The sequence below is a fragment of the Sceloporus occidentalis genome, unplaced genomic scaffold (genome assembly GCF_023333645.1).
Source record: "Sceloporus occidentalis isolate IW3139 unplaced genomic scaffold, rSceOcc1.0.p SCAF_7, whole genome shotgun sequence".
In the NCBI taxonomy this organism is placed as follows: Eukaryota; Metazoa; Chordata; class Lepidosauria; order Squamata; family Phrynosomatidae; genus Sceloporus; species Sceloporus occidentalis.
Window position 1 is genome coordinate 47,686,822 of NW_028316987.1, and position 17,199 is coordinate 47,704,020.

The 17,199-nt window shown below is 38.1% G+C and overlaps 1 protein-coding gene across 1 annotated transcript in view; it reads left to right on the forward strand.

Moving 5' to 3' along the window:
* LOC149309708 (oxysterol-binding protein-related protein 10-like) overlaps positions 1 to 16,561 on the forward strand; it is a 29,501-nt gene extending 12,940 nt beyond the window's left edge. Inside the window, exons 3-8 of the mRNA XM_089534007.1 lie at positions 4,021 to 4,088; positions 6,131 to 6,321; positions 7,766 to 7,952; positions 8,737 to 8,919; positions 11,590 to 11,743; positions 13,507 to 16,561. Coding sequence (XP_089390133.1) covers positions 4,021 to 4,088; positions 6,131 to 6,321; positions 7,766 to 7,952; positions 8,737 to 8,919; positions 11,590 to 11,743; positions 13,507 to 13,551 — 828 coding nt within the window. The 3' untranslated portion in view covers positions 13,552 to 16,561. The remainder of the gene's footprint in view (positions 1 to 4,020; positions 4,089 to 6,130; positions 6,322 to 7,765; positions 7,953 to 8,736; positions 8,920 to 11,589; positions 11,744 to 13,506) is intronic.
* The last annotated feature ends 638 nt before the right edge of the window (positions 16,562 to 17,199 follow it).

Sequence of the window (17,199 nt, forward strand, 5' to 3'; positions counted from 1 at the left end):
GATCATGAGGAAAGTTGCTTCTGAATCCCTTGGCACCCTCTCGCTCTCATTAGTACATAGAACTTCCCAGTCTGATAATCATATGGATGCTACCAGCTAATTGGGATTGTGTGAACAGTGTGTCTTCACAGCACAACTTACCCAGTTACTGAGGGTAGATGAAACCATAGGTGAATATGCTCAATCTCTTCTGACACACACTGTGAAAAACCTCCAGCAGAAAGAGGGGCTCTTTGAAACTGCCAAAGTATTTGTGAAGACAGCCTACCCTTTCAGTTGTAGATACTTGGATTAAAAAAAAGAGAGAGGACCTTATATATTAAATGAGGAAATCTGATAGATCAGAGGCTGTCACTAAATTAGTTCCATATATAAAATCCCAAGCACCAGGACCAGTCCCAACCAAAACAAACTACAGTTATGACTAATGCCTTGCATACATCATCGTGGATCATTGTGACAACGTAGCTGCAACTTTCCTGTCCATATTTGTTTTAAATAAAGCCAAACCTAACCAGGTCGTTAATACAGTGAACCCTTGATATTTGCTGGGGTTTGGTCCCAGGACCCCCATGGATACAAAAATCTGTGGAGTCCCATTATCTACAATGGTGTGGTAAAATAGTGTTCCTTATATAAAATGGCAAAATCAAGGTTTGTTTTTTTGGAACTTTTTGGAGAGGTGTGGGGTGGGGGATATTTCCAAGCTGTAGATGGTTGAATCTGTGGGTGCAGAATCCATAGATACAGAGCACCGACTGTAAGTATGTTTATTAGGAGATAGAATTTTAAACATTCTTTTTATTTCTATATAATGTTATTTTGGGATCAAGCGTATATTTGAGAAACAAGGCTTCAGAAGAGTGAAAATGTATTTCCAATGGCATACTCAAGGCTCAGGAGGCAGATGTTAAGCCTCCATATTTTCAAGCATGGGTTGGCAACATTGATAGCCGGAGGTTTCAGTGGATGGTGACCTTAAAAGAACTATCTAAAGTGCTGACCCATATCCTCAGAGTAGATTCAGCATCTTGGATAGATCCGTTAATGTTTTGACTAAAACCCAGAATGTTTTCACAGCTCACTAGTCATTGTTGGTTGGCAAATAAGCATGTAAAAACAAGAAGTTATCCTGGGATAACAAGTTCCCCAAAAGAAAGCTTAAGCTAAATATATATCCCCTTATAAACTTAGTGTCCCCTTTCAATAGAGTAAAAAACAAATCTCTATGATTAGGGAAATGTTTTAATCCATCTTGTGAGACAAACCATTCTACATCTTGAATGAAAGCTGGGTGGGAAAGTTGTTTGAAGGCAAAGCTTTCATTTCTCAGGCTCATTATTGTTGGTTTAAATAAAGAATTCTTTAAGTTGTAACATAGATTTTTTTCCTATTTCTGAAATTCCTTCATGTCCTGTGTGAAGAGATCCACCAAATGCCAAGTAGGATTAGTAGTGGGAGAAACTGACTTTGATGAAAGTGTGCAAGCAAGTCAAGGCTCTGTTCTTCCTCATAACTAGCTAGCAAATATCAGAAGCCTTGTCTGGAACAACCTTCCTTTTGAGTCATCCCTGCATCTCCATGCTGAAAGGGAAAGGGCACGAGGCAGGAATGACCAATCTCAATTATTGGCTGTTTCCTAGCTAAATTATTTTCATGAATGACTCTTCATATGATAGTTTAGAAATAAAAAAAATCTTCTCTTTGGAATCCATTCTTTCAAGTTTGCTTTTAAAATGGGCTTTTCAAAAGGCACAATACTCCAAATGTAACTAATATACGGATGATTGTACTGTGTGAAAAATGTTGTTCATGACAGTGGGTATAATGAATAGAGAGCAGTGAGGTTAGTATTTAGTGTGTGAGACACACAGTAGGAGTACTGCAAAATAGGTCTCCTACTGGGCTGTTATTTTAAGCCTGTGTCATTTCCCTGAACACAGGAAGGTCAGAAAACCATTGATTTTGATTGGTGTAGTAAATTCATACACCAGTGTTTAGAGTCCGTTCCTGAATAATGCATGAAAAGAAAATGATTTCTAGTCCTGACCTTGTAGAATGAGAGAAACAGAAAGGACTGTTTAAAGGCATTGCTGAAATATGTATTTTACCCAGAAATTAACTGTAGCAGTCGTGCTGGAATAAAAAACCTATTAAAATGTTATTTGCATCTTAGACAACATTGTGGAGAGTTTTTCAGAGTGTTTATGGTATTGGAATGAGGCTGCCAGTTTTAAACTCTCATGTACATCTTTAACTAAAGTAACTTAGAAATCCTTTCTTTTATTACAGCAGGGGATGCGGATTTAGCGTTCAGATTTTATGTTTACAAGATCTAAAGCTAAATATCATGTTCTTTATACATATGTACTTGGATCAGTTTGGATTTATTTTATATCTTTCACTAACCATTCCAGAAGTATTTAGAGATACAGTGCAAGAAGTCAAGGACCGGTCTTGCCCCTGCATTCAGTTGGCACAATCTGTTGAACTCACTGTTGGAAATCCCAAATGCTGAAGCTTATCTTGTTCTTACAGAGAGCTGACTTTTTGATATAGCTTCTTCCTCAAAGAGAATTGTGGGACCTTTGGTGATGCTGAAAATGTCCTTTTCTTTTTTCATATAGTTGATTGTTCAGTGGTTTGTGTTCTGAACATTGATTGTCATGAAGGATGGAGAAGCTACTAATTGCAATGGATACATACCTCCTCCAGTGCCAGAAATGGTGTGCCTTTTTATGTCAGGCGGTGGGGAGTATGATTACTAGGAGGCCATTGTATTCATGCTCTCTTTCTGGGTTTCCTGTAGATGCATGCATGACCACTGTAGGAAAACCAGAGTGGACTAGTGAGGACATTGGTCTGATCCTGAAAGGCTTATATATCCTTATACTCTCCTTTCAGATGGTGAGGTTGCACATCAGATCAAGCCTATTAAAAATCACAGCTTGATTAAGAGGGACTGGTTTGTAACAGAGTTCTCATTGGACATCTGTTTACCCTGCATGGAGTTGAGCTGCAACAAAGGACAACATAAGGAATGTCCCCGTAAAACATGTTAATGTCTATGTTCCTTTCCCATCTCCGTATTTAATTCAAGGTTCTATTGCAAGCTAGATGGCTTGAGTAGTTTTTTTCAGCCACTAGCCAGGGGAGAAGAACTTTTTTGCTGCAAGAGGAGCTCAAGCTTCTCTTGTTGTCAGGTGTGCCCTCCTTCTGTGTACCAACCACCATCTTGTACTTTAACTGAAATCTATCCTGAAATCGTAGAGCAGGTTTTATGTATTATAGTCCACCTCCCAAGCTCTGTAATAGATTCATAGGGCAGACTCTTACATGTTTACTCAGACATAAACGCCTATATTGAGTGGGTCTTATTTTCTAGTAAGTATGTTTAGGGTTTGTAATAATTTGTTTTAAATTTAGAATGAATTGGGTGGGGCAGGTTAGCATTATTCCAGTTCTTGTCAGTTCAGCTTGTGTTTATTACTAAGTCCATTCTGTCCTATTTCCACATTAATATGTGATTTTTAAAAAATGGTATAAAAGTTTTAGTTAAATACATAACAATTACTTCATCTCAAAGCAAATATTTCTAAATGTATGTTTAAACCAAGAATTGCACTTCAAAATTGGGAGATATGTGGAATTCAAAGGATAGTTGTGTTCTGATCTAGCATCAAAATTTGCAGAGACTGAATTTCTAAATCATTCTTGCCACTTTTTTTTTAATAAAATGAGCATTGCTTTCCTTTTGAAAAAGCAATTACATTTGAAAGATGAAAGTAGTAGCATTTGTGATGTTCTGACTTATTCTTATTTTATCCATAAAAGCATAAAGTACTGTGAAGTGTACCTTGCTGCTGTTATCAGAGATGTAACGTTTGGCTATTACAGAAGAGGGATAATCTTTATCATTTGTTGCTTGCATCTAATCTCCTTTTTATGAAATCCAACTGCTCATATCAGCTCTCTCAGGGCCTTTTTCTTATTACACTTGAAATTGAAACTTGCATACAGAATTGGTCAGAGAGCAATCCTGAAGAAAGTGTAATGGCTTTTTTCTCTCTTAAAGACTTGCTCATTATGTAAGCGCATATGCTGTGCCAAATGTAGCATCTCACCCTCTGTGCTGTCCTGTTGTGTAAATGCAGATTTCTTACTGATCTCTTGGTAATGGCATTATGTCATGGGAGGGGGGTTAGCCCTCCTGATGGTGTTGGACTACAGCTCCCATCAGCCCCAACCAGTGGGAGCTTGTTTTCAAAAGTGAGTTTTGCTGCTCATGCAATTAATTAATTAATATCCTGCCCACTGTCTATGGACATCTCAGGGAGGCATACAGTAAAATCAGTCTTAACCTTTTAAGAATAATTTAAAGACCAAAAGCACACTGAGTGGTTTAGAACAAGACAGATTAAAAGCAAATAGTTTAAAACTAGTCACATCATGTGGAAATTTGTATGCGTGCAATCATGCTCTGAAAGCTTTAGAAAACATCCATGTTTTTACTTGACACCAGAATGAAAGCAGTAGTTGTCTCAGTCAGGCCTCTGTGGCACAAATATCCATTTATTCAGCCTCTCCCCTCACCCACAAAACCTTCTACAGGGTTCAAAAAGGGAAGCCAAAGCTAATAATTTGGGGAGCTGGAAAGCTTAGTGAATGTGTTCCTGAGCTTCACTGGCTGACAAAACACCCAGAATGGGCAAAATGCTGGTTTGGATAAGAAGACTAAAAAAGGAGGCTAACTGAAGCAGCCCTGGAGCTGCTTAGAGACCAGAAAAGACAACACTGGTGTGTTTTTATGGGGTGGAGGAGAAGGAGAGTAGCAGTAGAGATGACACCGGGGCAATGAGGAACAGTGTGGGGCTGAAGGGAACAGCTAGGAGACTGAGAGCAACTGCCAAGCAGCTTGGAGGCCATATAAGAATTGCTGGCGGGGACAAAGTTTTTGAATTTTTGATTGAGATAATTTGGGCTATTATACTTTTGGAATGCTCTAGATTTAGGCTATGATATATCTGAAACATTCACTAAAACTTTTCTAAGTGCCTTGAATGTAAATGGATAAGGCCCACGACATTGGAGAAGGCAACCTGTGCATGAGGGTAGGGTGGGGTGGGCTAAATACTGTGCCTTCTTATTTCTTTTTCATGTTGCCATTCTTTTTCTTTCATTTCTCTCAAATATTTCAGTTCTCTTAACTCTCCTTCATATTCTTTTTCTTTTAATTCTTTTTTATGTTTCAGGTCTTTTAATTTAAACCTAATCAAATCATACTCCTTGTCTCATATCTCTATATCATCACAAGCTTTTTCAAAACTGGCTAGATATATATCCAAGTTACATCCAGTAACATATTTAGGGAATTTCTTTGGATCATAAAGAGGGAAACCCTTAATATTATTCTTTAAAATATAAGTAACTCTAGATTCTAAACTATCCATTAAGTCCCATGTCTTCATCTTTATGTCATGCATTTCTCTATCATGAACCATCTCAGTTTTCATTTTTTTTCATTTTTAGATCATGTATTTCTCTGTTATAAATATTTTCGTTTTCACTTTCAATTTTGGCCTTTTCCCTTTCTTTTTCACTTTCAATTTCCTTTTCTCTCAAAACTCTTTCACACTCAATTTTGGCCATCTCAAGTTTGATCTTCCACATTTCTAAACTTTCTTGAGGTTTAGAAACAGCCGTGTCACCACTAGCCACCATTTCTTCTCTAACTTCCTCTTCCTCCATTTCTATCCCTGCTGGAGGTTTGACTTTCTTAGGAGGCATTGTTAATAGTATTTCCTTACAAATACCTCAGACTTTTACCTCGGGAAATACTCTATTTTTACTGTGCCTCAATTGAGTCTACAGAATTCACTTGGATTTAAAGTCAAACTAGTGATTCCCTACTTTCACCACAGATGTTTACCTCAGGAATCACAAAGTGTGCTCTTTCTCTTCCTACTAGTATCTTACTAATACCAATCTGTTTACCTCAGAGACTAGTCTTCTCTAGGGTTGTCAGTCTTTAAGTGATCTCCTACCAATTACCCTTTTCAATTTTACCTCAGAGATCACTCCTCTGACTCCATCGCCTAGAATTTAAACTGTAGGTTTTTGTTCCTTTCAGTTTAAACCTATTATCGGGTATCTGGTATTTCCACTCAGACCCCTTAACTTCAGCACACTTCTGGCCACCTGATTTGTCAAATCCAGGTGCTCTAACAACTGTAACTTTCTTTTTCTTCCAGTCCCCTACAATTTACCTCAGCAAATTACCTCAGGGACTGGTATTACTCATCCAACCTAGTCAGTTTATAGGTAATCTCTTACACAGTACCCTCGACTATTACCTCAGAGATTCCCCTCACTGACTTACACCTCCTTATTTTAACTGCTGAACTTTTTACTTTTTTAAGTTCAACTCAAATCTTGGGTTTCTGGTAACTTGAACTCAGAACCCAATATACCAATTTCCTCCAGCTCACTTCTCCTCAAACTCTCAGCCACTGGATTTTTCGGATCCCGGCGCTGCTCACCAATTATGTAACGGACCCCCACTTAAAGATGGCAGGCGCTTGGGCTTTACTTATCCCACAGCTGCCACCAATTATGTAACGGTTATCCTTCTTTCCTTATTGCTGCCACCAATTTTGTAACGGTTACCCTCTTTTTAAGGGCTGGCGGTAGGGTCTTTTCTTTATATAGTAGTGTGGAGCTGATATGTATGACTGACAAGCTTTTATGTAAACCAAAATATAAACTTTATTAAAAGGAACAGTTGGACATTTTATTCTTGAACTAAATGATATTATGTAACTTCTAGTTCAGGCACAGGTTACTTAGTTATATTTATTCTTCTTTTCCCCAGTTTCCCTTTCACTGTATTGGGACTTTCGCATCCCTTTTAGACAATTCCTTTTCCTATTTCCGCCCCCAAGGCTAACAATATCTCTTATGATCGAATATAACCACAACCCCCTGTTAGAGTTTGGCTATTCTGAGCCTCTCTTCCCTAGACTCATCAACCTAATCCAGTCCCTCTCTGGACCTAGCAGTTCCCCTAACTAACACTATCCCGCAGGATATTCTACTCCAGGCGCTCTCTTTTCTAGAGCCCTGGCAGTATAATGGTAGGGAGCCTTTTCCCATTCAGACTCTACCCCTAACCATCTTTCTCTAACCCCTGAAAACCCTTCTTCTCTGGGTTCCAGGTCCTAACTCCTCAACATTCCAACACCCCAACTGAACCTTTTACTGCCTGAGTCCCAACTGACTCCCCAACTGTCAGTTCAGGATTTTCAAACATTCCAGCCCACAGGCGATTGGCTGGTCTTCAGCTGCCTTCTGATTGGACAGCTGGGAGTGCTTCTCCGTTACACTGACTACTAAATATTAGGTGAAGAAAGCATTGTTATGTATTAATAGTTACTACAGTGGTATGAACTTGGCCTGTTAGGCATTGTTTATGTAGCCTAGGTGGTATATGATTTTTTAAATTTCATCAAATACCAGCAGGAGAGGGGCTTTGACGTTATGCAGTTTTTCTATCCACCAGCCCTTTTCTCTTTGAAGAGAATATAATAGAACTAGTTTCTTGAAACTTGTGAGTTTTCTTTTAACTACAGTTTGGAGGCTGTTTGGAATAATTTTCACAGTGGTTTTCCTTTACCATCCTATAAAATGTGACCTTCCTGCTAGAAAAGTTGATTGGTGAATTCTCGGTGCTAAAAAGGCTTTTCTGTTTGCATCCCACCATCTTTAGGCGTTCTTTATCTCATGGAACATGAGGAGGAGTACGTGTTCACACTGCCATGTGCCTATGCGCGCTCTATACTTACTATTCCATGGGTGGAGCTTGGAGGGAAAGTTAACATTCACTGTGCCAAGACTGGCTACTCAGCTGCTGTCATGTTCCACACCAAACCTTTCTATGGAGGAAAACTGCACAGGTATCATGTTATCATTTCTTTATAATAGTTCTATTAAACTACAAAGTACAGCAACATTAACTAGCAAAATGCTTGCTGTTTGCATTGGTTTGTTGTTTGTGTTTCAATATTATATAATCTATGTTTTGAAAGCATTTGTGCTGTAGACTCTAGTAGCACAGTGTGGAGAGTACATGCTAGTTGAAGTTCCAGAGCTGAGGTGCTGAAGCAGCAATACATTCAAGGCAATGAATTGAATTGGATAGGGTCCTAAATCCATTGCACCGATTTTCATTGGGCATGCTGTCTCATGTGCTGCATGAAGTGAGTAACATTAAGCACAAAAAACTGGGAAGTCATTGCGTTGAAATGAAATGGCATTGTGAAAGCATGGCAGATAGTTGTACATTGGTAAATAAAATCTTTTGAATAAAAATTACACCATCCATTTAAAAACAAATGAACAAAACCACACTTATCTTGGCTAATCTGTGTCTTGCAATATTGACAATTGTGTGTACGGAGGCTTGCTTCTCGTATTTCGTTTTTAATTAAATGTTAGCTTCTGCAAATATAGGAGAAAATTAAACAGCTTTGGCCAGGCTACACTGAACGCACTCCACTCCAGAAATGTATCTCCAAGACTTAACAATCATAATAGCAAATACTTTTGTACAGGAAAATGGTGCTTGAACTTAACTTTCCTTTCTGAATCTCACTATGGTAAAAATATTTACTGTGCCTGGATGTTAGCCCTTGTTGCAATAATCTGTGTATTAATCTCTATTTTTATCACTTGGATTAGGGTTACAGCAGAGGTGAAACATAACCCAACCAATACCATAGTATGTAAGGCACAAGGGGAGTGGAATGGCACACTGGAATTTACGTACAGCAATGGGGAAACCAAAATAATCGACACCACCAAACTACCCATAATTCGCAAGAAGATCAGACCAATAGCAAAACAAGGCCCATTTGAGTCAAGGTGAGATTCTTTTTATGAAACTATCACCATCAGCTGAATGTAAGAGAAGTAATAACTATTGAAAAGATGCTGGATCACATATTCTGGTTTTGAGACTTTAGGTTGAGGTGCATGCACCACGGGACCCCCATTTGCAAACTCCATTGTTAAAGCTCTTATCTACAAACAGCTCCAAAGTAAAATTAGAGCAAATAATAATAATAATAACAAATAAAAATCTCAAACCCTTCTGTAAGAAGGTAGGAAACATAATTGAATGCCATGCAATAAGGAAAAAAAGACCTCTAGTCTATCTCAATATGCATGTATTTGGAATTTCTATGCCACTCTTCAATATGGATATTTTAGTATAATGCATCTTGGTTGGCAACAGCCAAAGAATGATTTGTGAGTTTGTGGATGTTGGAGTTAAGCATAAATCCAACATAACTTTGAAGGAGTAAGTGACAGCTGAATTTCTGTTTTGGTCCCAACACACTTTGGATTACCAATTTAATTTGGATTACAATTTATTATGCAGTCAATTTTCTCCTTGCACATTGGGTGGAACTGGCCTAGAAAATACATTATTTTCATTAGTGGATTAATGTAGTTGGATATAAATTGAAAGAATTAATATAGTCCAGTGTTACAGCTTTAGTATTTTTTTTACTAAATCTACTACTGATCGAAGGAAGGGCGGTATATAAATAAATTTATTATTATTATTATTATTATTATTATTATTAAAGGTTAATTTTATAAAACGGGGAACCCTTATCTACAGTACAACAGTCATGAAAAACCTGAAAGTTTACAAATCCAAACTGGGTTCAAAACATTTTTCAGTGCATATTTTAAAGACGGAAACTGTTATCTAAAGCTCACTCTTGAGACCAACCTTTTCAACATGGCTTTCTATAAGAAATATTAAAGCATTGAGTAAAATGCTGAACATTAAGGACATGGAGGATTCCTTGGCAGTTCACTATGTGATCAGAGGGGAGAGATTTTTGGAATATGTATCAAAATGGGCTTTGCATAAGATTTTGGAAGTGACTATCCAAACTTTGTAAAGATATTTTTTCAAAATTCACCTTCCGTTGTAATCAGTACTGTATGTGAATGGCAAAATACTCTGTAATTTCAACTATATGAAGAAAGCCAGTAGGATTGGCCCTAGACTAGGTTACTCATGCCTCTGAGCTTGGAAAAGCTATTATTTTGGACAGCACTCTGGCCTTGCCGCTTGGGAGATTGAATCTTGGGGTGTGTAATTCAGAAATTAATTTTTCCAGACTTTTCTCCAGTTCTGTTTCAGTCAGTGGGCCAAGTCACTCATGAATAAAATAGGTCCCACCGGTTCCAGCTAGAACAGGGGTAGGCAACCTGTGGCCTGTGGGCCAGATGCGGCCCGGCAAGGCCTTGGGACCGGCCCCAGCCCAGTCCTGCCACCGATTGCCGCCGGAGCCTTTGGCCTCTCGAGTGAGGGCGTGGGGCCTTTGGCCTATCAGGAGGAGGCGGGCAAGGGGGGCAAGCGGCGGGCAAGGGGGGCAATTGTCTATAGAAGCCTCTGAAACATGCATTTATATTAACATTTTTAAAAAAATCAGCAATTTATTTTGCGTGGTCTCCTTTTTTTTTTAAAGTGCTTTCCATTTGAAAATTTTGTCCTACATTTGTCCCGGTTTATTTATTTAATTTTTTTTAAAATATATATATATATATATATATATTTATTTATTTATTGGCTTCGGCCCCCCAGTTGTCTGAGGGACAGCAACCCGGCCCACGGCTCAAAAAGGCTGCCTACCCCTGAGCTAGAATAAATGCATTTTTGATGGCTTAGTTTACCTATGCATATGATGTCATTCTAAGAATGAAATCTGTTCTGGTTTAAATTTTGGTATGACCCCTGGATAAGTTGAGAGTAAAACTTAGAGGCATATAAGAAAGGACATAAAGGATAAAGCAAAGCACCCCCCAGCATGCGCACACCCCCTGCTTGCAAAACCAGTGCCTTCTTTGAAGTTCTTGGGCAAAGCAAAGGGACACTTACACACTCTCTTCCTGACTGAGCAGCAGCTGTAGAAGTGGGAGGAATGGGGCTGGAGCTTCTATCAAAACCTTTCTTACCATATTGACCCATATATAAGTTGACCCAGGATCCTGGGCCAGTTTTTGGCATATCTTTTTTTACCTATAGACAAATATATATAGTAAATGAATGGCAAAGGAATAAGTAGACAACGAGACAAATTTTGTTAAACTGAACAAAGTTTATTTGGTTTTGGAACAAGAAACAATAGCTTGGTGCAACTGTTTTCTCCATATTGTGAGTTTTATATATCAGTACTTGTTGTTGTATATTTATTTTTGTACTAATTTACGTTTACCTTATTATAGTGTAGTAACATTAAATTATACTTAGCTTAAAATTTTATTGTTAGTAGGAAGTTGCACTGTTTTTTAAAATTAAAATCTGGAATACTTTATGAGCACAGGGCAGTGACTCAGAAGGCCATCCCTCTAATCTTTCAATGATTTTGTTTGCTTAAGGTTCTTCCAGTTCTTTTTAAAATGCATAGCTTTGGCTAAAACAACCTATTTCCTAGTGCAACCCACTTCTTTTCTCTCTATGAACTCTGAACTCTTTCTCCACATTATCGTATGGTCTGATTTGCTACACAGGCATCTCTGGCAACAAGTCACCAATGCTCTGAAGGACGGCAACATTAATTTAGCTACAGACCACAAGTGTTTCCTTGAGGAGAGACAGCGAGCAGAGGAGAGACAGCGAGCCTCTAACAATACACCCTGGAAACCAAAATATTTTATCAAAGAGGTAAGGGGAATCATAGTAAAGAGCAGGTGTGGATTTTCATGTATCACTGTAAACCACTTAAATTGCCTTTAGAATAATTCCAACTTTTTGTATTTTTTTCGTTAAATGTGGATTTATGGTTAAAATGGTACAGTACTATTGCAATTTTTACTATTTTGAGTGAAATGCAGTTTTTAAAAACACCAGAACTATTGCCTATTTTTACAAGCTTCTTTCAGGCGAGTTTGAATAAGGATAAATGCTTATTAAGGGGGAAGGAACAAGATGGGCTACTGATGAACTGTCACCACAATAATGGGTGTTTTAATGTCTTTTTATAGAAGGAGTGATGGGTTTTGCCATTGTCACTTTGGTCTCAAACAGATGGCTCAAAAGGGCTGTCAGGATGATCCAGGGGTGGGGCATGCACATAACACATGCTTCAGGATCGCTTGAGGCTGTGCCAAGGTCGCCAAACACAGCCCAAAACAGGCTGCAAAAGAAGTGGTTTCTTACCACTCCTTTTTACAGCCTGTTGGAGACCGTGGCAGCGGTTACCCTTGGGACCATGGTGTCCTGGGACAATCAGGGTGGGAGCAGCCTCTGCCCAGTCTGTTTGAACCTTTTGCTACTAGAAAGTTGTAGTAATAAACTTGGAGCAGAATGTGCATGTTTCTTTTTATCCCTGATGTCTTTGTGATTCTCAGAAGTTGCAAGACAAAGCTAAAAAACACATTTCTCATGCTTTAAAAAAAAAAAGCCCCAAATAATACATTGGACCTGTGCCACAGGCGGGTGCCCCATATGCAGCTTCCTGCTTATGCGGAAGCCGCGCAGTGGGAGAATGGCGCACGTGCCTGTGCTCACGTGCCACGAGAATGAGCCCCATTAAATTGAATGGGACTTGAGCATGCATGTTTTTGGCTTACACGGGGTGGTGGTGGTCCGGAACGGATCCCCCGCGTAAGCCAAGGGACCACTGTATCTCTACAGAGGTCATGGTTCTCTATTCTAAAGGAAGCCCTCACACTTTATAACAGAATGCATTTCAAAACTAGAAGTTCAAATAAATAGAAATCTTTCCATTATTTCCTGTCTGTAAACAGAATAAATGTGAAGAAAATGGGTTGGGACCAGACTTACTTATTTCTGAAGAAAATCTAGTGAAATCTATAGACTTAAAAATGAGTAACTTAGGCCTGTTACAGACTGCCAAAATAAAGCTGCTTTGGGTCTCTTTGGAGGTATGCTGTTTGAATGATGCATGCATCCTAAGAATCTGGAAGCTGCACCAAAGCTGAACTCCAGTGCTTAGGAATGGAGTGTGGCTTTGGCGCGACCTCCGGACTCTTAGGACCCATGCATCATTTAAATAGCATACCTCCAAAGAGACCCGAAGTAGCTTTATTTTGGCAGTCTGTAACAGGCCTTAGCTTCTATTGAGTTGGTTCTTTCCCAGTGTTTCTCTTAAAGGTATTGAAACAGAATTTATGCTGTTGGTGAGATTTTACAAAACAGACTATTGCATTAAGTAGTAATAGCAAACAGGTATGGGGACCATGTGTTTCAGAAGCAGAGCCTTTTTAAAGGTGTTTGCTGTGGTGTATCTCTGCTTCAAAATAGTGAGTTGCTATTTACTGTAGATTGAGCAATGTGAGAATGTCAAAGGAAATATTTGTTGTGTGCTTGGAACCACTACTATTTTTTTATTTGCTAGCTTAGAATAAGGCTGGTTAAACTTTTGATGAGACTTAAATGTTATTTCTCTGATTCTTTCTGTACAGGGTGATGGGTGGCTATATATTGATCCCCTCTGGAAGAACTGTTGATAAAACTCACCTGGACTCACAAGAAGCCCATTTTCTAAAGGCATTAAAAAGATGCACTATTTAAATTTCAGGTGTGATGAAGTGTGGCTGTAAAGTAAAGCTGCTTATTCCAAATAATGCAGCTCAGAACAGCTGAAAGATCCCGTTTATAGAAGATATCTTATGTGCATATATTAGATATGTACACCCTACTGTGTATTGGTATAATATATATATGTATGTATACAGAAACAGACAGTAATTAAGGATCTGATCTTTTGCACTCAAGTCAGTGTGCACCCACATTGCTTGCAAGATCAGGCTTCACACTGGTAATGGTCACTTTTTTATTATTATTGTTGGAAGTTTTCTATTTTTCACATTGCCAAAAACGTTTTGCACTTGAAATCACTTGACACTGACAGCCATTTACAGTAAAACATGTGACTAAAATGACTTGCTTTATCTGACAGAAGAAAGATTGTTTTCTCTGGCTTGATATTTGTGAATAATGCAATGAAACACTCATTGCCTTGTAGGAAGACAGGGGCGTCTAAGCAATCTTGTTTATCTTTCTAACTGTGTGCTTTGTAATCCCATTTTGCCCCCTGGGAATTTGGCTGTCCTGGTGAATCACTTGCCAATGGATACACCAGAGACTTCTGTAATGCCCTGCTTTCCAAGCCATGAGTTGTTCTTTTACACTCTTAATTCTGTCCTCTTATATACCATTCATTTGACTTCACTAGTCACTTTGACAGTGGCTTGTAAATAAAGAGACTATGTCTATGTTCTTAATTACTGGTCCTGCAGCAGAAAATACATTTAATTGCCAAGAGCTAACCTCTTGGCATAAGTAAGGGCTTTACAAAATTATGGGAGAATTCTACATTGTTTTTGTGGTGTAAAAGAAATGCCCTAATATATTAACTCTTTAACAGTAGGGCAGAGAACAATTTTACCTTCTGTGTATTAACTTTTTGTAGTCAATGTATCGATCCTAATTTCATTTTCCAAATGCTACTAGCTGGGAGGTAAATCCAACCCATAACATTTTAGTTACTGGACTGGGAAATTTTGTGCACAGAAGCCACTTGTATGCACATCTTTCCTGTCTAAATAGGTATGTGATGAAGCCTAGAGGCTTCAGGGCTACTATGTAGTGTGAATGCTGAATGAATTAAGATTTGACACAAGGGTGCTGTGTGCTTAACCGATGTTGAACTATTCCTAGAGAAGACTTATGATGTGTGAGGAACTCTGTCAGGAAAAGGACTACAAAAACTGTTTCAGAGTTGGAAAAACAGCATACAAATCTATCATGGAAATGACACTTTATGAAATGAAGGTGACTAAATCCATAGTTATAATTTCTGCTCACATTGCTTAATGGCATAAATTTTCATCATTGTAGAATGTTCTCTTGGTTCTTTAAAATGATCCCTACAGTGCCCCTTAAACATTGTTATAAACACTCCATTGTTTTTGTGCCTTGTCTTCTGGAACTCACTTCACATTTTGTACATACTGTTAGCATTTTAGTATTTTTTTCTGCCGAAATCTAAGATGATAGTCCAAACTATACACATGTATTTATTTAAAGGAATGTATTACAAAGTTAAGAGCATCACTATTCACCAGAATAACCAGTAACCAAGCCCAGCTTTTGACCTATATATTCTCTTCTTGCAAATGAAAGCCACTGTATTTATAAAAGCAAATTTTCTTAAATATGTTCAAACTCTGTTTTAAATAAAATAAAACCATACACTCTGAGTGTATAAAATCTTGTTTTTAAAAGGAAAGCGCTTATAAATAAGCCTCTTGTGGTCAACATCTTATGAATTGACTAATTGTACCAAAATCTAATTAGCACTGCTTGCATAAAACTTTTATTTTAAAGAAGTTACTCCAGTAAGAAATCAGTGAACATGTGAGAAAATATATTTTGCTCATTCACCAAAGAACTAGTTGCATTCTTACACAATTTTTTCTAGGTCTCCGTTTATTTCCCTTTGCTGTTTTGATGATGGTTATCAAGGCTACAGGATGTAGCTACAAAACACACAATAACTGTGAAGTATTCAACCTTTTTTACATGGCTATTTCACACTGCATGATTTTAAAAAATATAGCAGTTGTGTTCTGGCGAACATCTTGCTTTCTAAATGTTTTTGGTAATGAAACAAGTGCTGCCATTAATGAAATCTTGTAGGGTTTATTTTCCAAGGCACAGGCACATTTTGGGATAGTACTAATCAACAAGCGATCCAAAAGAGTAAGCCAGGAGACCCTTTCCATCCCATTTAAACACAACCTCTCTCATATTTCACTTATGACTTCTGGGACATGAAAAACTAACATGCCTTATTTGTAGGTCATTGTTTGTCTTGCACTTGCAATCATTTCCTTTCAGTGTAGATACTGTACACTTTGAATTGTAATGTACATTTTTATATAATTCCAATTAACCTTTGTGCACAGCTGCAGGATCTATGCAATTGTTTCTTAAATAGAACTGTTCTTAAACAATTTATACTTATTTGTTAAGTTCCAGTTTTCTGGCAGTCACTTCTGATTAGCCTTCCTTTCCTAATTTGTGAATTAAAATCACAATATGAAAACACTCAGTAGATCTTACTTGCATTTATTGGTTGCTAAATGGTCTGGCTAGCTTTTTACTGTTCCATTGCCCATAACTACATAATACTGTTTCCAAAATTCACCATTTAACATCCAGTGTATCGTTCATTCTATTTCAGTAAGTCATGCAATAAGATTTGGGGGACTTTTATATAATGAACAGGTAATTTGTGCAATATTGTTTTCTCGAGTCAAGCATTGGTCTATATCTCCAATATTGGGTTGCAGCTGCACCTCAGCAATACTACATCCTGCAGGTGTATAAAAAAGAGGTGAACCCAAAGTGCAATTTTAGCTCAAATGTACAGCCCAGGACAGAAAACACTCAAGAACTATGAAAAACCCATTGGCCATACAGCATTGTATTTTCACTTTTTGTTACTGTATGACTATTATTGACCCTTACTGTCCAATTCAGACTTAATGAACATCTGTGGGGAAACATTGTGGAGATGAGGACAAAGTGAACAGAGCCCTGATCTCTGTCTGATCAAATCTGACATATGTTGCCTGCTAATCCCCACAGGAGTGAGATTTCAGGGGTCCAGACCCATAGAGGTTTATGGAACTAGAGCTTTCCAACAGTTCTAGGAATTATATCCACAGGAACGATCAGTTCCTTCTCTCCTGTTGCTGTGAATGCTCTTTATTGTCCCCAGCCATGATGTACTGCGTTGGCTTTGAGGCAGTATATAGAAAGTTCCTTGGATACCTTTGTAATGCCCTGTATTTCAAAAGGGTTTCATTTATATTCATATTAAGAAAGGAGGCAACTGAAATCAGCCTGAATACAGAAATATTCCCAAAGAAGGTTACATTAACACAATTGGTAAATGTCTGTTAAATCACATTTGGAGGGATTCTGCAGAATTCTCCAAGAGTGCCACTTGCTTCCATATCACAAAGAGTACATTTAGCAGCATGCATTCTGGACTCTGACTCAAGCAGAAAATTAAGTAGAGCATCTCGCCCCCTATAATCAAGTTTAGTTGGACTTAGATTTAGTCATGCTGAATTTCAAGTAGA